Source organism: Triturus cristatus, chromosome 2_2, assembly GCF_964204655.1.
Source record: "Triturus cristatus chromosome 2_2, aTriCri1.1, whole genome shotgun sequence".
NCBI classification, from domain to species: Eukaryota; Metazoa; Chordata; class Amphibia; order Caudata; family Salamandridae; genus Triturus; species Triturus cristatus.
The window spans coordinates 753,396,601-753,420,310 of NC_140582.1; the positions used below are offsets into that span (position 1 = coordinate 753,396,601).

Genomic DNA, 23,710 nt, shown 5'->3' on the forward strand with positions numbered 1-23,710 from the left:
TAGGGGAGACCTAGAAGCAGTTAATTTACATGGCAGGGACAGCAGTCCATGTTTTTACTTTTGCAGACTAGATACAACCTGTGCAATGGAAGGTTAGGATTCCCAGTGGGTGGGGAAATGAATTGGCTGCTGTTGCTCGTGCACTCCCACTTTGTTTATAGTTGAAGCTTGCTTGCGTTTCATGATCTACTTTGACATGCTCTTCATACTTTATATTAACAAATGTTCTTTCCGTACACACTTGTACATGGCTACTTAACTACAGATAAAACACAACCATTTTGTATTTACAGAACCTATGTATCAATATTCCATATTTTAAATATAAGTATGCTTATATTTTATGTCCCGTTACTTGCATATGTATAGCTGGCAGGCTGCTATTAATCTGGCCTGGTAGTGCTTTTGGCAGTCTGGGGCACTTCGGGGTTTTCATGGTAGACCGGAGTCTGTGTAGTGGTGTCATAGGTTTTGTGTTTTCTGCACGTCCTGGGTGTCAGTGACCTGTTGCGAGTGTGTTGTTTTGTTGTCATATATATATGCTTGGTTGTTTATTTTTATGTATGCTGTTTTTCCTCCATTTTGCATTACCAAAAACAATAACATTAATTAAAAACACATGCTGTGCTTCTATGTCAACAGGCATCGCGTCACGTCTTCACGTATGCTACCTCCTGTTTTTTAATGCCTTGTTATGCATGTCTCCGCGTACAAATTAAAAGATTGGCTTATTGACTTTGTTGGTGCTTATTTTAAGTTTAGGGTGTCCTCTTTGGCATGGCCACTCTGTGATGTATGGTCATTACGTTTTACACAAAATTATGGATTTGTTCCATTATTCACCATCTGATGCATAATCTGCAGATTTTAAAGCAAAAATATTTTTCTAGCTCAAACGGATCAAAATGTACTAAAAAGCGGTTACACGTGTTGCTGAGCAGTGGGAGGTCCTTTGCAAAGGATGACTAGTCCTATTTCTGTACCTTATTGCAGTATTTGGGAGTTAAACTGGTACTAATGATGTGAAAACTCTGCGCATACAGTATTAACATGTGTAACAAGCATTGAAAATGCAATAGGCCTCGCCTTTTATTAAGTTAAAGCCATTTGCTTTGCGAATGGTATTATATAGCAAAGCAAATGGCTTTAACTTAATAAAAGGTGAGGCCTATTGCATTTTAAATGCTTGTTCCAGATTGAGTTCCAGAGTGCCACCTCAGTCTCTTCAAATACTTACTCACTGACAGTGGTCCCCAATTCTCCTCCGAGGCATTCAAGTCATTCTTAGAGAGGAATTGCATCACCCACCACACCACTTCGCTCTATCATCCTGAAGGTAATGGCCTCATTGAACGCTTTAATTGTGTCTTGAAAGGGCACATACAATTGTCAAGGAATGCCAAACTCAACTGGGAACAGAAATTGTTCAAACTTATCTGGGCATTCAGGATTTCCCCTTGTGCCAGCACCTGTACAGCACCTTTTGTCCTCCTGAGAAGCAGACAACCCCTGAGCAAAGACCTGGGTTGGATGCCAGTGTCCAAACAGTTGGAATGGTTGCCGGACACCATCAGAAATAACATTGTCAAGGCGCAAAAATGCTATAAAGATTGGTACGACTCCAAACATGCAGTAAAAGAACATTCCTTTAGAATCGGCGATCTAGTCCAAGTTCGCCTTGAAAGGAAAGTCAGGAAAGGAGAAAGCAGATTCACGGCTCCTCTCCACATCAGCAAACTTTACAACAACGCTGCCAGACTCAGTGATGGCAAGGTCTGGCACATGAACAGGTTGGCCAGATATCATCTAGAGGCTAAAGAACCGAGTCAATTTCAGCATTATAGAACCAGCAAAGACTTGTGGGCCGATTACGACGAAACTGGAAAGGACCACAATTCTATGCCCAGAAATTAGAATGTACAAGATCACCCACCCATCACTGACTCACTGATTCACACATCAGACCAGTTCGTTGATGTCAGTCCTCGCGCTCTGGTGCTTAATCGGAGTTGCAATGGTGATTCACATTCTGACTCTGAAGTCTCGTCTGACAGTCAAAGTTTCAGTGGTAGGCTCGGTAGAACCTATAACGATCCCGACTCAGACACAGAAGGTGTGTCTGACCCTCGCAGGGTCAAGGGAAGGTTTGGCAGAACCATCAACAAACCTAAACGTTATGACGATTTTGTTTGTGATTAGTTGTTTATAGTTAAACATTCAAGAACGGAAGATGTGTTGTAATGCACTATTGTAATATGCACAAGCTGTATCCAGCGCGTGACAGCTGATGCCCACGAGCTCTCCTGCGCGAGAGCACCCTTTGTTCTCCTCCCCCTCCCATTGGTTCCCCAACATTCCACCTTCCCAACTGTTATGCTGCCCAACTCTCAACTGTCATTATTGACGTCCCAACTCTGACTGGTGCACCGCACTCTGTGTGGGGCTGTATAGAATAAATCTTAAGAACCCTACCTACGAGTCAGCCTCATTTCTACAAGATGTGCTAAATCATTGACTGCAGTGCTTGAAATGAGCCGGTACTCGCCGGTACTGAGTACCGGCACTTCCGAAAAAATGTTAACGTCAGTACCCTGATCTGCAGCACAGCAGGCTCAGGTTAGTTTTCTCCTCCAGTGCAGGGCAGTAATTAACTCGGCTGAAGCAGCCTTTGCAGATTTGCTGGCAAAGATTCCAGCACCACCCAGGTGAATGTCCCCAAACTGCAGGGGGTGCGAGGGTTTGTGCCACGCTGTGATTAACAGGACAGGGTCTAGGCAGACCCTGCACTGTCAATCAGGTGCACAGCAACCATTCGGGTGAAAGTGCCATCATGACTTTCATTTTGTGTAATGAGTTAATCTTTTTTTTTTTTTTTTTTACATACACACATTTCTAACGGTTTTTCAATATGTGCTGCAACTGGTACAGAAGTAATTATGTATGATCCTATTTTGCCCTTAGCCCCGCCCACTTGCCACACCTCTATTTTAATGAGTACCTGCACTTATTTTTCCCCATTTAAAGCACTGATTGACTGTTCTGTTATTACTGCCTGTTCTATTGTTAATCTAAGCGCATTCATTTATGGAGCTATTATAATCTGGAATAGTCTTCAGAGGGACGTTTTGGGTACCTGGGAGAAACCATGATGCAAAAAAAAAAAGACCCTAGCTCCGCCCTTTGGCCTGCGTTGTAATCGTACAGTAGGTTAGAGGTAGGAGCAGGATCTCAGACAGTGACAGTGATTCTTTTTGGCAGGTACAAGGCAGTTAAGTTGCCTTGGTTTCTCTGTACTCTCACCAACACAATACACAAAGTTTTTGACAGGCCCTCTCAAGACGCGTTTGGTTTTTCAGACCCTTCCCTCTGTCACACGACTGTGATTTGCGCCTCACGGTAGTGGTTCCAACTGTGCCTTCTGGTCTAGGACAGAAACACAATGATGCTAAGAACTGTAGCAAATGTTCTACGTATGTCCGCTTTACACAGTCCAGTGTCTGTTTATACGTTATGGAGTTGAGCACAGCATTGGCCCACCCCCTAACTGCCTCGTCAAGAGCATGCCGAGCCTCTAGGCCCAAGCCGGGGACTTTCCTGCCACACCTCCCCCGGGAGTAAAGAGAGGAATGCGGGAGCCACGGACACCTCTGCCCCCTAGGCACCGGCTACCTGCGGGGCCTCTCTTGAGCTGAATCTCCTCCTCCGGGATACGCAGGTCCGCCTGCCCGTTCATCTTCAGCCAGCCTGGGTGGGAGGAGAGGCTCCTCGCAGACGTAGCACTCTGATCCCAGCTCAGAAGGTGACTCGGCCCCGCGGCACTTTCGCTTTCCGAGTCTGAGCCTGGCTGAGTCCAGAGCAGGGGCGAAGAGGAAGCAAGGGGTGCTGGGAGTTGTAGTCTTTTGGCTCTACACTGAGATATGAGGGGGACAGACGTCATTTATCAACTATGCACCCGGCGGCCGAATGGGCTCGGATATGAACTGTATTTTTTATTTAACCTTTGTTTAAAAAAACAACATCTTTTTAGAATTGTTTCTGACTTTCCGCTAAAGGGGCCACCTCTCTTAAAAAAAAATATCGGCCATTGTTATGACTCGGAATCGTGTTGAAAGAAAGTTATCTATTAAGTAAATAACTAGAAAAAGGCCCACACGCAGGTGGAAGACAAGGGAGCTAGTCTCCTCACCTTATGGTGGCGGCTCGGCGAAGAACGGAAAGAAAGGATTATTTTTCCGGCAGTGCTCATTATCAGACGCGGGGACATCCCACCTCGAATTGCTTCCATCTCGCACTGTACGCAGACACACACACTACACTTCTTCTCCGAATAGAGATGCCGCCAGACAATAACTCTAATTTATTGGCACGTGAGTCGGGGGAGGATGCCTTCAGTCTTTTAAAGCCGTCCCAGTTGGACTGGCTCGCGAGCTGTCCCAGTTGGACTGTCTCTTATGACTGGTTTCTTATCTTTATGGGGCCATGTGTTTGGCCCCATAAAGATAAAAAATAAATTTTTACGCCAGCAGTAAGTCGGGGCAGCCAGTCCAACTGGGACGGCTCTAGAAGTGAAAAGTGTACGTCACTAGACGCTCTTTTCCAATGGCTGGGCACCGTTTAGCATAAACGGTGACGCCAGCCAATGGAAAAGAGGGGCAGGGCTTAAAGCCCACTAGAGAAATCTCCAAAAGTCATTAAATCTCGCCAGCGAGACTGCGCATATCTGCGCAGTCTTACGCCAGGCGAGACCTAAAAACGACAAAGTATGCAAGGAGTGCTATCACAAACCGTACAACATTACGCTACATAATTTGCCTTTTCTTGCTGCATAATTTAATCCGCCCCGCTGCGTAATTCCAGTGGCCTTGCTGACTGATTGCGTTTGATGCGAGTGTTAACTATGACTTTCGCCAACTTTCTGTCTTCTGCCTGGAAAGATTTCTTCCTTTCGGAGTGCCCCTGTATTGTTATTAGAAGGCAGAAGCTTTCAAACAGTGACGCATGACACATCAGGTCCTTAAAGGCCTACATGAGATGCAGGAAGTCCAATTTTAGATTTTGTTAAGTAAACAACACCGTCGCAGGAAGTGGATCTAAGTTTCCATAGCATTTACTGTCAACTTTACACCAGGGTTTTCTCATTCTGCTCCATCCACCTCCACCGGACACAATGACCATGAACAGGCTTGAATTTTGAAAGGAAGCCGAATGTACACAAACCATGAACCATGATGTGTCCGGCCAGCATGATGCTTCCAGTGAGATGAAGAAGCCCTGTGCTCAACAAGAAGGCGGGTTTACTTCTGCTGGTTTACAGTTTTCAAAAGCAAATTACCGGTCCTGCGACTGGGAGTAAAAGGTTAGAGAGTAATAAAAATGAATTTTAAAATCTAGAACAATTTTCGCATCAGGTCCAATTATGGCACGTGTCAGTCTCTCCCCGTGTGATGGGGGTTCTCCCACTCTACTTCTGGTTTTCGCTCAGATGTGGCAGTCAGCAGAAGAACCCGTTCCTTAAAGAAATAATCTTTGCCTCTTTGTGGTCACTGTTTGTTTTCCTTTGCATGCGATAAACTCCCTAAATATGTAAATCATTCCTGAGGGCCCCATGAGAGTAGAGGAGTGCTGAACTATCTATTCTACGGACCCTGTACTAATCTTTCCTCACTATTCCTCCTCTTTCCTCACTATTCTTCCCCTCTTTCCTCACTATCCCCCCTCTTTCCTCCCTATTCCTCCCCTCTTGACTCTCTATTCCTCCTCTTTCCTCACTATTCTCCCCTCTCTCCTCTCTGGTCCCCCCTTCTTCCCCCCTCTTTCTCTCTATTCCCCCTCTTTCCTCTCTATTCCTCCTTTCCTCCCTGTTCCTCCTCTTTCCTCACTGTTATTCCCCTCTTTCCTCACTGTTCCTCTTCTTCCCGTCTTTCCTCACTCTTCCTTTCTTCTTTCCTCGCTCTTCCTCTCTTCTTTCCTCGCTCTTCCTCTTCTTTACACGCTCTTCCTCTTTTCTTCACTGTTCACCCCTCTTTCCTCAGTGTTCACCCCTCTTTCCTCACTGTTTCTCCTCTTCCCCGACTCTTCTTCCCGTCTGTACTCTCTTCCTCTCTTCTTTCCTCACTCTTCTGCTCTTCTTTCCTCACTCTTCTGCTCTTCTTTCCTCACTCTTCTGCTCTTCTTTTCTCACTCTTCTGCTCTTCTTTTCTCACTCTTCCGCTCTTCTTTCCTCACTCTTCCGCTCTTCTTTCCTCACTCTTCCTCTTTCCTCACTGTTCCCCCCTCTTTCCTCACTGTTCCCCCCTCTTTCCTCACTGTTCCCCCCTTTTTCCTCACTGTTCCCCCCCTCTTTCCTCACTGTTCCCCGTCTTTCCTCACTACCCCCTTTCCTCACTGTTCCCCTCTTTCCTCAATGTAGCTCTTTTCTTCACTGTTCCTCTTCTTTCTTCACTGTTCCCCCCTCTTTCCTCACTGCTCCTCTTTTCTTCATTGTTGTCCGTTTCTCCACTATTCCCACCTTTTCTTCACTATTACCCCCTCTTTCCTCAATGTAGCTCTTTTCTTCACTGTTCCTCTTCTTTCTTCACTGTTCCCCCTCTTTCCTCACTGCTCCTCTTTTCTTCATTGTTGTCCGTTTCTCCACTATTCCCACCTTTTCTTCACTATTACCCCCTCTTTCCTCAATGTAGCTCTTTTCATCACTGTTCCTCTCTTCTTTCTTCACTGTTCCCCCTCTTTCCTCACTGCTCCTCTCTTTTCTTCATTGTTGCCCCGGTTTCTCCACTATTCCCACCTTTTCCTCACCGTTCCCCCTCTTTCCTCACTGTTGCTCCCCTCTCTCCTCACTGTTGCTCCCCTCTTTCCTCACTGTTGCTCCCCTCTTTCCTCACTGTTGCTCCCCTCTTCACATTGCTGCCATCCCTGAGAGCACTGGGTCTAATGGCCCTCGGGGTCGTCGAGGCATCTCAGGGGTATTCCACACCTTCAAGCAACTTCCGCCGGGCAGTGCTCCCACCCTCTGGGCAGCACGATGCCAGTGCCGCCATCTTATCCACTAGAAAGGACGGTCTTTCCTCGTGTAAATGCGGTCATCAGCAAGATTGGGTAGAGGTTGTGGCCTTACGACCAGAGCTGCCGACTTTAGAGCTGGGGAACCAGGTAAAACCCCCGGCGTCGGCTCAGCTTCCTGTGATTCTGAGCAAATCACTTAATCTCCTATGCCTACCAAACAAATAACTGTGCACATGTAACATAACTGGTGCTCTTGTAAAGTGCTCCAATACCTTTGAGTCAAGTTCGCACTATATAAATCTGCAAAAATACAAACTCAACGCGCAGAGGAACCCTAATGAGGATGCTGCGGCCCCTGTGCGCTTCCACCAGCTGGTAAGCCTGCTCACCGCTTCCAACAGCAGCTCACTGCTTCCAACGGTAGCTCGGTGCTTCCGAAAATGCAGCCACTCTGGAGCTTACTAGGTCATGCCTCCAGCAATCACCTTTTTTTGTACACCCTTTTGACAAGTTCAGAGGTACTGGAACGGTCTTTTTTTTCTTTTTAACTCGTAAAGTGCCAGTGCCTTGTTATTGTCTGGTCAAAGCCTACCAGACGGCGCAGCTGTCTGGTTTGCTAAAGACCATTTGGAGACATTCAGAAAGCTTCATTGGGAATAGATTCCGCCCATTGCTTACTATTGGCTTTGTGGTTTGTAACTCACATTTTCTGGTTTTCTGTTTGCTGGCATTGATTTGTTTTAGACTGTTCAGCATGACTTTGTCCCTCCCAATGAGTTAAGCTTTTTCATACTACCTCTCCTTGTATTCTTCCACAAGTGCTCTTTTCTATAAATGGGCTTGTAAATCTTGTTCCTATCTTGTCACATTTGCTGTGCATTCAAAGACAGAGGTCAAATGTCAGGCTCTGTCTTCTGACTGACTTTTCTTTCTCTGACTTAAGAGTGAGCGGATTTATGTGGCAATCTTGCTGGATACTGGGGGTAGGAAAGGGTTTTTTGCACACATTTAAATGAATTGTGCAAGTATTTCAGAGTTATGAAAACAAATGAAACACATTTTTTGTTAATTCTGAAGTGTCAAACAAATACTTTGATATGATCAAACAAATCGATACACTAGGTGATGCCATTTCCACATATCTGTGCTCTGCATACTTTTATTAGTAAAACTGTGTCTGTGCAAATGTCATGGACATTTCAATTTAAAATGTCTTGTCTGTAATGGCAGTGTGCTGCCAAACCATGCATACTCGACTATATCCCACTCTGCTCTACACCACTCCACGCCACTGCTCACTCCCATTTACCAGTCCACCTTACACCACTCCACATCACTGAACTCTACGCCTCCCTACTCTCCCCTTGCACCACTGTACTCCAATGCTCTCCACACCACTCAGTACACCTGCACTCTAAACCACTCCAGTCTACGCCACTCTACCCTGTACCACTCCGCTGTACGCCCCTGCAATCTACGCCAATCCACTGTACACCCCTCTAATCTACTCTGCACCACTGTAGTCTATGCCACTGCCCTCTCCACCACTTTTCACCATTACGCTTTACGCCACTCTTCTGTACGCCACTGCACTCTACCCTGCACCACTCCACGCCACTTCACTCTACTCTTAAACAATCTATACTATGCCACTGCACTCTACTCTGCGCCACTGCACTCTGCACCACTCTACTCTGCACTTTATGCCTTTGCACTCTGCACCCCTTTTCATCACTGCACTGTGCCACTGCATCACTCCACTCTGCCACTCTACTGTACACCACTCCACTCTTCACCACTGCACTCTCTAGTGCTCTACTCTGCCATTGCACACTATGCCACTACAGTCGTCTGTGCCACTCTGCCACTGCACTCTACACCACAGCACTCTCCACCACTCTTCTCTATACTACTGCACTCTTTGCATTGTACTCTGTTCCACCTACATCACTGCACTGTGCCACTGCCCTCTGCATCACTCTACTCCATTGCACTTTCTGGCACTTTACGGCACTCTACACCACTGCATTCTAAAATGCACCACTCTGATCTACGCCACTGCATTCTACGACGCTACATTGTTCGTCGCTACATTCTATGCCACCTCTCTCTACGCCACTATACTCTGCAACACTCTACACCAATGTACTATACACCAGTCTACTCTACTTCACCCTATGCCACTACATTCCATTATGTCAATGCACTCTACTAGACTCTATGCCACTGCACTCTACGACACACTAATATACTGCATTCTATGCCAGTGCAATCTACACCTCTGCACTCTGTTCGGGCTGGACTGTTCCCATGAGGCACAGGGTCAAGACTGATTTGCATATGGCCATGTCTGAACTGGGGTGGCGTAGTGGGCAAAAGAACGATGGATTTAACCCAGATCTCTTGACTGGGGGAGAATGTCTGCATTGTCAGCATTCCGTCCATCATTTGTTTGTTGTAACTGCACTCTACGACACACTAATATACTGCATTCTATGCCAGTGCAATCTACACCACTGCACTCTGTCATTCTACGCTGCAGCACTCCATTTACACCACTGAACTCTGTCGCACTATATTCTACACTGCACCACTCTACTCAAGCATGCTAGGCCACTCTACTCTGTGACGCTGCACTCTGTGCCACTCTGCACCACTGCACTCTAATCCATGCTACTGTTTTCTGTGACACTGCACGCTTCTGAATTCTATGCTGTTGCACTCTACCCCACTATACTTTAACAATCTATGCCAATACACTCTACTCTGTGACTCCTCTATATGCCACTCTGTGACTCCACTCTATGCTACTCCAGTACGACACTGCCACTCCACTCCACTCTACGCCCCTTTCCTCTATGCCACTAACTTTTAGCCATGCTGAACAGCAGCAATGCTGGTGTACAAACATGGCTAAAACTCATTGCCAATAGCTCTTGCCTAGGCGAGACCCATTGTCTTTGCCAATGCTTGATTGCATTGCTGTCAGTGGAGATGGACCGGCCTGAGACATGCCTGAAAGGGAAGGACAGTGAAGACCTCAGTCAGTCTGAGAATCGAGCATGGTTGAAATAGTATAGTGGCACCAGGTAGCATAGGACTCTGGGTAGATGCTGCTCAAATACATAGTGTGCTTGGTGACTTGGCATCTTGTTGTAATTTGTTATTTTGTGCTTCAAGGGGCATGAAATTTCAATACTTGGCGCTGCCCCAAAAAATGGACTTGAAGTCAATTACTCTCCGTCCTCGTCATTTTTTACATGCTCAGTGAAGTGAAAGTATGCATCAATGTGGAGACTCTGAAATCTGCCCAACCAAAAGAAACTGATTAGATGGTGCCGGCGGCGCTTACTTGCATTCTTCTTCCGTGTACCTCTGCCGGGGACCGCTGGGGTCGTTTCTCTGAAGGAAGTCTGCTGCTGTTGAGTAATGGAAAATAGTGTTGAGGAAATCCACAGCAGGGTGTCTAGATGTGGGTTTGATAAAAGAATGAGCGTGACACCCTAGTTGTGGTGGAATATGTCCTTAAAATGTACGGCGTCATCATAGGGCCAAGCACATTCATTTGCTCCTACATACACCCACACCATCATTGGTGTTTGCATAGTCGGGATGCTCAGGTCTCAAAGCAAGAAAGGTCCCGCCTCTTCTCCCTCGCCTTCTCTGTCGCCTGTCGTTTGCCCTGAATGTGTCAGGCTCCTTGGTTAAATTCATCATGCTAATGAGATTAAATTACATTGTTTCTGTGGGTCGTTTACGCTTGCTTTGATTTACTATGCCGTACAGACATGAATGTTTTATTTCTGGTTCGCTCCTATTTATGTGTAGTCGTATTCTGCTATATATGTACCGTGACTGGTTTTTAATTCGCTTGCAGATTTTATAAGTTTGATTGCTTTGCATGCAGGGCCAAAGATGCCTCCGAAATTGGACCTATTGAGCAGGTTCGGTAGGTAGTACCTGCCAAGATAGTCTCAGCCCATTGTGAGGTTGTTAAACCGAAGGTGGAAACCCTCGGATTAGAGCAGGCACTCCTGACTGTGTGCGACTGTAGTCTTTTGGTGGCAGAACTAAGAGCTGGTGCTTCCTTAGACTGGATGTGACTCCTGCAAACGCTGCTCCAGATTGACCTGGACAGTAACTTGGGCTTGAGTTCCTTTGCAATAGTGGTTTGAAATTGGTTCCAGTTAAATGTGGTGAGGGGCCTTGTTCTTGATCTCAGTGTCATTAATCCATAATCCAACACCAACCTCGGGTCTAAAGTGGTTACAGACCAACTTGTAAGTGGTTATTAAAGAATACTACTGTCAATTTACCTTTTCTCAAGCTCGAACTGTATGTAATTTAGCATCGTCTGATCATCCTGGACTTGATGTAGGACGCAGTCTATCTACCTCGTTTCCATTTTTGGCCACAAACCATATTGTAACCCAAAACCACAAAACGAATTAACCACCCCTTTCTACATAGCTATATGTAGCCTTTGCTTGCCCCAAAAAAGAAATATTCTGTTAATGCAGAAATATCTAGCAATAACTCGCAGACAAACAATTCAATAAAGAAGTTAAATATTGCTCAGAACATAGCCTTGGCCAAGGCACCATTGCGGGGGAAAGTGGGCCAGCTCTGTGGTGGGCGAATTTGAGCACCTCTGATAATTTAAAAATGCCAAAGAAGGAAGACTCCGTCTGATCTTGAGGGGCCTCTTTAGTAGCCAGACTCCATAGCAAGCAGAGAAGTATTGTTATTGGTATTCCAGTCATTGTAGTATGCCGGCTCACTGGACGCTACAAGGAAGGAGGAAGGGAGACTCTTGATACGTTTTTGAAATGTGCACATGGCATCATATATTTAAAGTAACAAATGAAAACGGTACAGTTGTAACAGCGCTGTAGGCATAGAATGCCAAGGCAGCCCGAATTGGACTTGGTGCACAATTGTGCTCGTGACACAAATAAGTGGCGACGCAAGTGACAATGTGAAATCAGTGAAAAGGCGCACGGTGACAAAAATTTTAAATGTGTACAGTGAACTTTGTGGTTCAAAGGAACGATTTACAACTGAGTAGGTAATGACTGAGCGTTTTTAATTGTAAATTGTTCCTTTGAACCACAAAGTTCCCTGTACACATTTCAAATTTTTGTCACCATGCGCCTTTTCGCTGATTTCACATTGTCACTTGCGTCGCCACTTATTTGTGTCAAGAGCACAATTGTGCTCCAAGTCCAATTCGGGCTGCCTTGGCATTCTATGCCTACAGCGCTGTTACAACTGTACCGTTTTCATTTGTTACTCTAAATATAGGATGCCATGTGCACATTTCAAAAACGTATCAAGAGTCTCCCTTCCTCTTTCCTTGTAATGTATTGCACATCCTTGTTTAATTGACTCCCTTAATGATACCAGTTGAGATATTGTTTTCTTTTTGCATACCTACCCAGATCTCAACCTGATCTATGGGTTATGCTCCTGTTGTTCTTACAAGGCTTACTGGACGAGCAGCCCTAAATATGTCTATCTTAAACCCCTTCGGGTGCTCCTCACCTGCCTGGTCTGATAGTATCTGGTTCGGTTCAGTTCTTAAAGAGCTGCTTGCAGGGCAAGTTATGTCTAAAGAGGCCATTGAGTATCAGTGCCATTTCTTTCCTTAACTTTTATTCCATGTCTGGTACCTAGTCCTTGCTTCCCTGTTGATCTCATGGAGAGTGATGTTATCAGCACCAGTGTCTTTTAGGCTTCAATAACTGAGGTATAGGGTCAGTACCTCACCTGGAGTCCTTGCTTGGTAGAGTTCTGATCATACATGCTGTGTGGAGCGACATTTCACCCCCAACTCAGTAGCACAGCCCAATTGTAGGCTCACGATAATACTCAAATTTCATCGTCCATTTTTCTCTATTTACTCAGTATTTGACTCCGTTTTTTTAATATGGTTTTCCGTAATTTAATCCACATGTGGGGTGTCATGTCTTGCTCACTTAAAACTTCAAATGCTCAAGATGTGCCCATCCTGGCCTCTGTCAAGAACACGAAAAGAAACGCATGATTTATCCAAAGCAGTGTTCTTTATTTAAACCCAATGCATTTCGGGCCACACAAGCCCTTCTTCGGGGGTAACTGTAAATATCAAAAAGTCAACATTACTCCATTTTCCTTCATTTAGCATATAGAATAATGTATAACGTAATCCATACTGTACATATTATGGTAATTAAACCCAAATCACATAATGAAAATAAAACCTTTTGTTCTATCAGTATTGTTATTAACAACTATTGTTATTGGTATTCCAGTCATTGTAGTATGCCGGCTCACTGGACGCTACAAGGAAGGAGGAAGGGAGACTCTTGATACGTTTTTGAAATGTGCACATGGCATCATATATTTAAAGTAACAAATGAAAACGGTACAGTTGTAACAGCGCTGTAGGCATAGAATGCCAAGGCAGCCCGAATTGGACTTGGTGCACAATTGTGCTCGTGACACAAATAAGTGGCGACGCAAGTGACAATGTGAAATCAGTGAAAAGGCGCACGGTGACAAAAATTTTAAATGTGTACAGTGAACTTTGTGGTTCAAAGGAACGATTTACAACTGAGTAGGTAATGACTGAGCGTTTTTAATTGTAAATTGTTCCTTTGAACCACAAAGTTCCCTGTACACATTTCAAATTTTTGTCACCATGCGCCTTTTCGCTGATTTCACATTGTCACTTGCGTCGCCACTTATTTGTGTCAAGAGCACAATTGTGCTCCAAGTCCAATTCGGGCTGCCTTGGCATTCTATGCCTACAGCGCTGTTACAACTGTACCGTTTTCATTTGTTACTCTAAATATAGGATGCCATGTGCACATTTCAAAAACGTATCAAGAGTCTCCCTTCCTCTTTCCTTGTAATGTATTGCACATCCTTGTTTAATTGACTCCCTTAATGATACCAGTTGAGATATTGTTTTCTTTTTGCATACCTACCCAGATCTCAACCTGATCTATGGGTTATGCTCCTGTTGTTCTTACAAGGCTTACTGGACGAGCAGCCCTAAATATGTCTATCTTAAACCCCTTCGGGTGCTCCTCACCTGCCTGGTCTGATAGTATCTGGTTCGGTTCAGTTCTTAAAGAGCTGCTTGCAGGGCAAGTTATGTCTAAAGAGGCCATTGAGTATCAGTGCCATTTCTTTCCTTAACTTTTATTCCATGTCTGGTACCTAGTCCTTGCTTCCCTGTTGATCTCATGGAGAGTGATGTTATCAGCACCAGTGTCTTTTAGGCTTCAATAACTGAGGTATAGGGTCAGTACCTCACCTGGAGTCCTTGCTTGGTAGAGTTCTGATCATACATGCTGTGTGGAGCGACATTTCACCCCCAACTCAGTAGCACAGCCCAATTGTAGGCTCACGATAATACTCAAATTTCATCGTCCATTTTTCTCTATTTACTCAGTATTTGACTCCGTTTTTTTAATATGGTTTTCCGTAATTTAATCCACATGTGGGGTGTCATGTCTTGCTCACTTAAAACTTCAAATGCTCAAGATGTGCCCATCCAGGCCTCTGTCAAGAACACGAAAAGAAACGCATGATTTATCCAAAGCAGTGTTCTTTATTTAAACCCAATGCATTTCGGGCCACACAAGCCCTTCTTCGGGGGTAACTGTAAATATCAAAAAGTCAACATTACTCCATTTTCCTTCATTTAGCATATAGAATAATGTATAACGTAATCCATACTGTACATATTATGGTAATTAAACCCAAATCACATAATGAAAATAAAACCTTTTGTTCTATCAGTATTGTTATTAACAACTATTACTCAACCAAATAATATATTCTTCCCCAAGTGCCACACTAATTAAATTCCATGCCTTCTCAACCCCGTGATTAGTTCTCCATCCCATCATCCCTCCTACTTTCATACTGCCCACTTTCAACTGGACCTGCCTCGCTCGGCCTGTGCTGGAGTGAGTGCCTGATCCCCAAGATAAGGCACTGGTTGACATCAGTTGAGCTGCCTCTAAGAAGAAAAGTCAAATCCTGTGGTTTTCAATATCTGTATCGAGGTGAGAGTTCGTTGATGTGTAGGCAAAGCCTTTAGGAGACCGTCTTGACAGCTGTGAACTGTCACATCACTTTATTGACCCTCTACCCCCGATGATTTTTTGAGATGGAATCATACTGCATAGGTAGAAGCAACGTCTGGGGAGAGGTGCGTAGCTGTGCCATCCATGCATCACGTGCGCTCCTCTATGGTGGAGAGTCTCCGCTAGTACAGGAAATGTGGCATAATGCCTCACACATGTGGCGTTTTTCAATAAGTCATATTGACACAAGTGCAAATTCAGGGATTCCTCAAGAAAAACCAATGACTGCATCTATGCGTCACGTATCTCATCTTAAATTCTCACTTACAAACAGACCTAATTCGATACTTTAATCCAGCTGGGTCATTTTTCAAGTGAACCAACATTACAGCTGCCAGAAAAAAAACTAGGTTTTATATGAACTTTAAGTACTGAAGACTTTGCTGTACGTGCAATATGTTGGTGTCTTACCCCTCCCCATTAAATTCAAAAAGTGCCTTTTGAAGAAAAATAAAGTTGAACAGAGGCTTTTTCTGAAAGTGCTTCTGCAGTGGCCTCGATTTCTACACACAACACGCCAGCACACCTATACCATTACGTCTGCGGCTGGACATTAGTCCTGCTTCCAACTCATACTGGGAGCGCCTGCCACGTGTTAACTAAATCTGGGAGCGCTTCTGTCTCGCGCTGGATGGAGCGGGTACACCAGGCCCAGTTCAAGCAGGCAGCGATTGCTGGTTGCTCTGCAGCTAGTAGCGTTGTCTTGGAAGGACCTCCATTCAGCCCCAGCTTGAGACCCACGGCAGGTACCCGGCAGGCGGGGAGCAGCCGGTGATAAGTGGCACTTGAGTGCTGCCCACCTTGAGGGCCCGCGTCTCCCTGCAGGTGTCACCTGGCACAGGTGTACCGTGTTATTGTTGACTGTGGCAAGGCGGATGCTTGGCGACGGTCTCTGCGGCCGGGCTAATGGCGGGAGCTCGTTTCACTTGTTTTGCTGCTGGTGGTCTGCCGTAGCCGTCTTGCTGATGCCGGTGTCTAGATTCATGGACCTTAAACACCTTGTTATATCGTTTTAATAACGTTGGGCATATCGTTACAACCAGAGGTGTGTAGAGTGGCGTCGTTTGCAGAAGCTTTTCTCCTTCCAGGATGGTTTTAGTCCTAAACCGTTGATATAAAATGATGCTTCAGAGACGTTACAGGACAGGGTTTTCGTTTTATGGGTAAGAAAACCTGAGAGCAGGATGTGTATCTACAGTAACGAAGGTCTGGCTGTTGAACAGTAAAGTATTTACTAAAATGAAATTTCAGATAAAAAGACAGAGGTTATAACGAACGTCCCCGGCCATCGTTGAAAGTCTCCTGTAGAATGTAGTATTAAATACAAATAGATGGAGCGGGGCGAAGGGCGCTCATTCTCGTTAGGAGTGTAGGCGGGAGCCGTGTTTCAGAGGCTTCGCTTTCTGAGTGCGTGTGTGTTCTTGCGTCGCCATTGGAAGATATATTCAGCGCGGAATAACACGTCCCCTCCTCCCCCACGGACTCCCCTGTGAATCCCACACGACACACGGAGCGCGAGCTCAGCGTGATGCAAGCGGCGCCGCGGTGAATCACTGAGCGCCGAGCCCTCATCTGAGCGCACAGCTTTGTTGCTGCAACATCTGGCGGGGCCAGGCTCGCGGACCTGCTTCCTCCGGCCGCGGCTCCTTCCTGCGTCCGTCCGTCCGTCCGTCCGTCAGTCTGTCCGTGCCAGGGAGCGCTGCCCTGAGCCGCAGCCGCTGAGGCGTTTATCCCTTCCCAGCGGCCCTCCGAGAGCGGACATCATGCATTGCCACGGGCTGCGGGGGCCGTCTTCTGCTTGAACCCCGTCCCCGGTGCTGCGGAGACATGTTATGGTCCCCTAATTTCTCCTTATCCAACATGCGTATCCGTCTGACTGCCAACGGGCTGCTGCGCCGCCTCCGCTTCCCGGCTGGCTACAGGAAGAGCACGGTGGTGTTCCAGGCAGGTCGGTGCTTTTTATACCCCTCAGCGAGGCTTTTAATAACACGGGAGACATCTTGTGTCGTTCTGTGCCCGGGCATGGATGTGAAAGGCGGACCTGTCAGGAGGAGGCTGCAGTATTAGTCCAATGGGGGGGATACGCCGCTTGCATGCTGTGCTGGTGAAGCCGTGTGTATGTGGCGCCAGTTCGTCTGTGTTTCCCATGTTCGGGGCTGCATGTTGGTTTGTGCATGCATGTAAGCTGTGCTGGCACACGCGCGCGTTATAATCAAACATCTGCAAATGGGATTCACGGGAGCCATTTAACACAGTGCTCTGGTGCTTAATAACATGTTCTGCCCCATCCTCCTCCCCCGGGCTAAATTTGGGCATATCTTGCATGTCTGTTATCTGTTATTGCACACCACGGCTCCAGTGTAGCGACACAGTATCCTGATATTTGATGAACATTCCCATCGCAATGCATATTTCTGTTAACTGAAGTGCCCATTGTCACCTCGACTGCTGGCCCAGCACGGTTCAGGTTCCAGTCGGCTGTTAGTATTGTGTTTATTTGTGAATCATGTGTAAGGCTTCCCTTTTGATTGCGTTCCGTAAAGCATTGCCCTGGAGCCTGGGTGGTATGCAAGCATGCCGATCTCCGCATCCATCCAGGGTGGCGTTGGAGCAGCGCTATTTCTGCTCCCGTGACGCCGCCGGCATCACTTCCTCTCTCTGCTGATGTAACATGGACTGTCTGACCGTGGCAGGAAGACGAGACCGCCCGAGGCGACGCTCTCAGTCTGGTCTGACTAGATTGAGAGAATTGCTCTGTACCCGTTTAGACAATCTTTAGCTTGGCTTTCGAATAATTGCATGGAGTTGAGGTTTTGAGTTTGTATTAAAATAAATAAACTGTTCAGTGTGAGCTTGTTGCTTTTGTGGAGAGATTAATTCTGCTCGGAACAGGCCTATATAAATGAATTCCATGTAGAATAATACCACGTCAATAAACATCTGGCCTGCATGTTTCCTTGGACCCACATTGGACCCTGATCGAGGCCAATATGAATGCTCTTTTTTTTTTTAACAAGAGATTTAAACATTGAAGATTTTGTTTAGTATTGTTAGTACTAAATACAATTCCGTGCGTATCCCCGCCCTCCGTGGCATCAGAGATTGGCAGCTTCTTGTATTTGTCTTTCTCTAGTGCGGCAGCAGCACTGCATATTACACACTTATTATATTGGATGGTGTGTACGAAGAGGTTCAGTTGATAAGGAAAGTTAATGATCAGTTATGGATGGTTGACTACCTGTGAGAAGATGGTTAAAGCGTTCATGTGTTTTGAATGGAAATAGGTCTGTTGCACTCCCTGATTTGCGGCAGATTTGTGCTTTGGAATTGTAAATGCACCGAGAAGGGTTGCGGTTCAGTGTCAATGTATTGACTAGATTTGTTTGCTTATGAGCCAGGTTTTCTATTTTTGCACTGTGCATATGCGTGTGTTGTGTATTTGGACCATGATGAATCAGCCAGTAGAGTTGGTGTGGAGCAGATTTAAATGCAGCATTTGCATTTACAGTGCTTGAGGTTTGTTTTCTTGTAGGCTCATCAACATTGAATGGCATGGAACAGACTAAAGCTGCAGGTGCTGTTTTGGCATGGTGTTGAGGCGGATGGTCCTTAATTTACTCAGTAATGTAATCATGCCATACTAGACCAATGTGCTTGGAAGTACCAGAGAAGAGACTTCACATGTGGATTCATTATTCGCATTTAGTAGAACTTGATGACGCCACTTAAAAGAATCCTAGTCTCTGAGCTGATCAGATGGGGCTTGGCTTTGGTGACATTTATGCAAAAGCTCTTGTGAGCCATCTGCTGCTGAATGATGTTGACAAGTATAAAATTGGTCTCCTTGATATGAAGCGACCGAGTTTTATATGTGCACAGGAGAACCGTAGATGTGTCGCAGCAGATAGTTGGTACACCACACCGGTCATGAGTGTTTTATTAATGTCTTGAACTTCTAGACTCAATGCGAGTTTGCTTGTCATGGTTATCTACAGACACATCTTTAAGGTTTGGAGCAGGAAGAGGCCTCATTGTCTATCAGCAGTGTGAGTATTGTATGAAGTGTGGTGTTAGAGGTATTGGGTGACGGTGTTACTAGTCTAGGAATGGAGGGCAGTATACTGGTTGGAAGTTGTTGAAATAGGAACAGGGCTCTTGTCAGGGAGACTTTCTTGCTATTTAGAGGCACAAGGCATAAAGACCTGAAGTGTGGGTGTCTATGAATTTGAAATGTTTTATGCATACAAGATAGTTTGTGAGCTGATGTTTCTATATGGTGATGGTTATTGTAAATATGAATTTGATTATCCTACTTCTAAGACATGAGAAACTTGCGGACTCGGGTGGGGGGGGGCTTGTGGGAGGAAGTAAACATTTATACGTAACTACAGAATAGAGACCTGGAACAGTATGTGAATAAAAAATAACCTTGACGCGTAATAGGTGACCGAATGCCTAATGGGAGGTAAGTTATTGATATTTTGCAAAGTACTTCCATTTTACCTTTTCACTACTTTCTTGAATCAGGATGACGGTGTGCAAAGTGTTGGGAATGCAAATCATGGACAATCTGAATCCAAGTCAGTGCAAGATGACGCCCACAACCAACAAGAAAATGTTCTTTGATGACTTATGCAAAGTCTCTGGTTTTCTTATGTTTTTAATTTTGCAAAGTGCATGTGTCCGCAGTAGTGGGCCTTTAGCTTCTTTCTTTGAAGGGCCTTGGGCCTGGAGCCAACATGTAACTAGTTTTAGGTTCTCCGCTGGCCGTCTTCAGAGGGGTCAGTGTCCTGGGTAGAGCTGGCATTTTTAAGGTTGTGTGATTTTCCACTTTATTTGTATGTCACATTGCGATGAGACCTTGTCAGCAGAGTGAAGTGCATTGGGCTGTATAATATTCTGTGATGTAAAGGTCTAGAAATAGCCATAAACCTGTTGTAACATTACCAAATGTCTTTTAATGTAATGCCTCTAACTTAGCCCAATTTTTCGACATCGCCACTTTCGCCTACAAATTATCCATTCTCCAGCAGTTAATTCACTAGCCTATAATTGCCCCAGAATGAATTATCCCAGCGTTACAAAATATACTGTCCTGACAGAAAATGTACATTCAAGAATCCTATTTGGTTCTCTCTGTGAATCTTTAACCAAAAGTAATTGGATGAATGCCAGAAATGAGTGCTTCTAGTATTGGTTGCCATCCCAGTAATTATGGCGCTTGCAAGACTTCCCAAAGCAGAAATCCCTGCAAACTCCCGGAATTGCCTCCACAATAGCCCAGTTCCAACAAAGATTTACTTCTACACATGGAGCTGCATTGTCACCAGCAGACATTGCCCTACTTATCAATCGTTGTCCCTTGATCGAATTATGACTAGCAGCAGCCATTATTCCCAGCAGGAGACACGTTTCATTGGTAAGAATTATTCTCACTAATTGTCATTGTGCCATCTGACATGCTCCCTAGCACAAATTCTTGCTCCATCAAGAGTTATCTGAGCATCAGCAGTTACATTGCTAACAGCAGGATTTTCCTCCAAAATATTAATCGCCAATTGTAATTATAATTAATCCCTTTCATAAACAGCTGAGTCTCCATTACTCTCATGGTCCACATGAGGAATCACCAAAGCACTTTGGTAATTCATCTCAATAGTCGGCCGTGTTTACGGTTAGGTGGTCTCAAGCCTGGGGCATGGTGTTCATTTTCCTCTACCTTGCTGGTCTTCCTTAGAGGCCCCTCTTCATTGCATCATGGTGGGGTTCATACTCTGCTGCAGACTATCGCTCTCCTCCCTCATCATGTACCAACAGCTCCATGGGGCAGGCAGGTAACTAGCCCCCCAGTGAATACTTTCTAAGCTGCTTATTGACGGCAGCAGTTAATCCACCTGGAATACCCTAAAACAGGAGTCTCCTATCTTTTCTGTAATAAGAGCTACTTATGTTCCATGAAACGCATTGAGAGCTACTAATATGATAGCGACCACATCAGACGAGATGACATTAGTGGCCACCATGTGCAAGATTACTACCAACGATCACCTCAGTGCATCAGGCATGGTTTCCAGCAGTAAAGTAAGAATGTCTTTGTTAATCTAGAATGTCTCTAGATGGGTAATACGTAACAACCTTAGCTGCAATGGCTCTGGCACCAAGGTAATAACATTTGTAAAAAAAAAAAACTCTCCAATGCCACACTATCACTCAAATATCGACTTGAAATATATTTTGGAATATTTTGTCTAAATATCAGGTTATGAAAATATGCATTCTCTATTTAGTTTATGTATACTCAACCAAGCAAAAGCTTCTATTTTAGTAGGCTGTTCTCCACACTGGAGAGATGCTTCCAACTAGCTGGTGAGCTACTCGTTGGTGAAGCCTGCCCTAAATCATAGCCCTCTGCCTTTCAAGAATGCCTTGCCAAAGAAGTTTACATCTGATTCAGTGTGATATTGTGATCTCCCTTTTTCTTTAAAAAAATAAATCAAAACCTCATAGTAGGGTGCAGTGGCTTGTTTACGCATCTTTAACCGCATGATTGTCCGCAACTTGGAGGCAGCAGAGACCTTTCCTACTAGCAGCCCTTCTGGTGTGAAGGAGGCGATTAGGTGATGAGAACCCTCCATCAACTGAAAAAAGATCACGCTTGGAGAAGCATTTCACCCCAAGCAAAGTAGGGACTTGGGGTGGCTATCAACCCGAATAGCTTCATTGAATGACTGTGAGTTTAACTTGAGGACACAGTGATGAAGAAAATTGAGGCATTGATTACACAGGTCCAGTAACCTTTCATTGTTGCTGTGCAGGCTACATGATTAACCTTTCATTACACAAATTATTGTTCAAGAGAAGCGGCATGATTTTGCAAGTTCACACCTGCACTGAAGTATTGTTGATATGACCCTCGTCAGCTTGTCTTTTGATGAGTAAAACATTGGTAAGATTTTAAATTTTGTATGTAGTAACATAAATATCTATTGCTGTTGCCTTGCAAAAGAAATGTGCGCCATTATGCTAGAAACCGCTCGTGCATCAAAAAGTTTCAAGACCATGAACTCGTGATGCTTGTCCAATTTTACCTGTTTCTCGGCAGCGGTACATGATGAAAGGTGCTTGGAGAAAGTCTAGCCTCTTAATTCTAATACATGTATCGACAGGCCGCCCGCCCCCCTCTTTGGCCTCCATAGATGCCATCATAGGTGCCATGTGTCACACACTACCAGGTGTTTAAGCATCTGCACCACTCAGAATGGGAGAAAATGGATGGCGGCAGGGTACAGACTGCATGCATAAAGAGTAGGAACAACCAAATTAGTCCAAACTAAAGAAGCAGGGTCTTGCACAGAACACCTTGCAGCCTCGAGAAGGATCATGGGAAAACTAGAAAAGCATGAGCAAATCTGGGATACATTCGTACAAAACATTCGGATGGGCTTATCTTAAAATTGCCCTTTAAGAGTACAGTTATAAAGTGTGATTGTTTGCACATCAGACATGCATCATCCTCTTGATCATCCTTTTAGACACCACTAAGAAGTCAGATGAAATCAACCCTTTAAAACTGACCAAACAGACACATCTTTCTCGTGCACTGCAGTGTGCCTTCAGTACATCAACTGGAGGATATCAAGGTGACGCATGGAACAGGTGCTCTCTAAGCATCATGGTGGAGAGATGCTTGTTGCCCAGCAACTGGCAGCTAATCCTGGTGCATAGGTTACTTGACGAAAGTAGTTATGAGTTTCCAAGCAACTGCCTAGCACTTCCAGATGGGTACAGAGCATGTGTACTTTGCTTTTATCAGCATAGCGGAAGTCCCTCCCCATGTCAGATACAGCACATCAGAATAGTAACGAGGCGACAGATGGAGCAGCCGACAGTTCGAGAGTAGGAAACTGCGTTAGTCACCCAAGCAGTTTACCGTTCATCTCGTCCTAGCAGGTATGCCTTATTGTCCTGAAGCTATCAGCAGAAGGCATCGCCCAGCACCAACCAACTCACAGAAGCCCCGTCACGTTACCCACTCCCAGTGGGCCACCCCTGTGCTGACTGAAGGCATCTGTTTGAGGGTTAAAACAATGTAGATTTGGTTTATTGCTGCTCCCATCGTCTCCAATATTATGAAGATAGGGCAGGATGAAAGTCAAGTGGTGGTGTTGACAGCTGGAACCCCTCATAAGCAGCTGCAGTTCCAGCCCACTATAGGTTATGATTACATGTCTATGCACAATCGCTTATAAGAATGGCCCTACCCGATGGAAGGAACGCTAACCATGGTTCTTGATTAGCAGAGTTGGTCTCTAGTTATGTCCGGTTTGATGCATGTTGTTCAAAGGATGACCCAATTTAGTCTGTTTACGTTTAACCGTGTGAAGGGCTCATCCATTTGGTGATGGACTGAGAGCTTATCTCATAAATAGGCTGTAGAATAGTACGGTGCTGCTTCTGTGACGAAGGTTACTGTGCATTTGCGTCAGATGGTGTTGCAGATCTTTGCAGGGTTCAGAGTAAAAGAAAAGTGGCTGGATATCTTTCCACAGTCCTTCTTAACAGAGTCC

General features: G+C 45.2%; 1 protein-coding gene across 5 annotated transcripts in view; it reads left to right on the forward strand.

Moving 5' to 3' along the window:
* Positions 1-23,710, forward strand: part of MTUS1 (microtubule associated scaffold protein 1) — a 1,021,263-nt gene that overhangs the window by 672,208 nt on the left and 325,345 nt on the right. Inside the window, exon 1 of one of the 5 annotated variants that reach the window (XM_085642003.1) lies at positions 14,592-17,091. The exons of the other annotated variants lie outside the window; for them this stretch is intronic. Coding sequence (XP_085498129.1) covers positions 16,971-17,091 — 121 coding nt within the window. The 5' untranslated portion in view covers positions 14,592-16,970. Of the gene's footprint in view, positions 1-14,591; positions 17,092-23,710 lie in introns of those variants that run through there. 5 annotated transcript variants of the gene reach the window in all.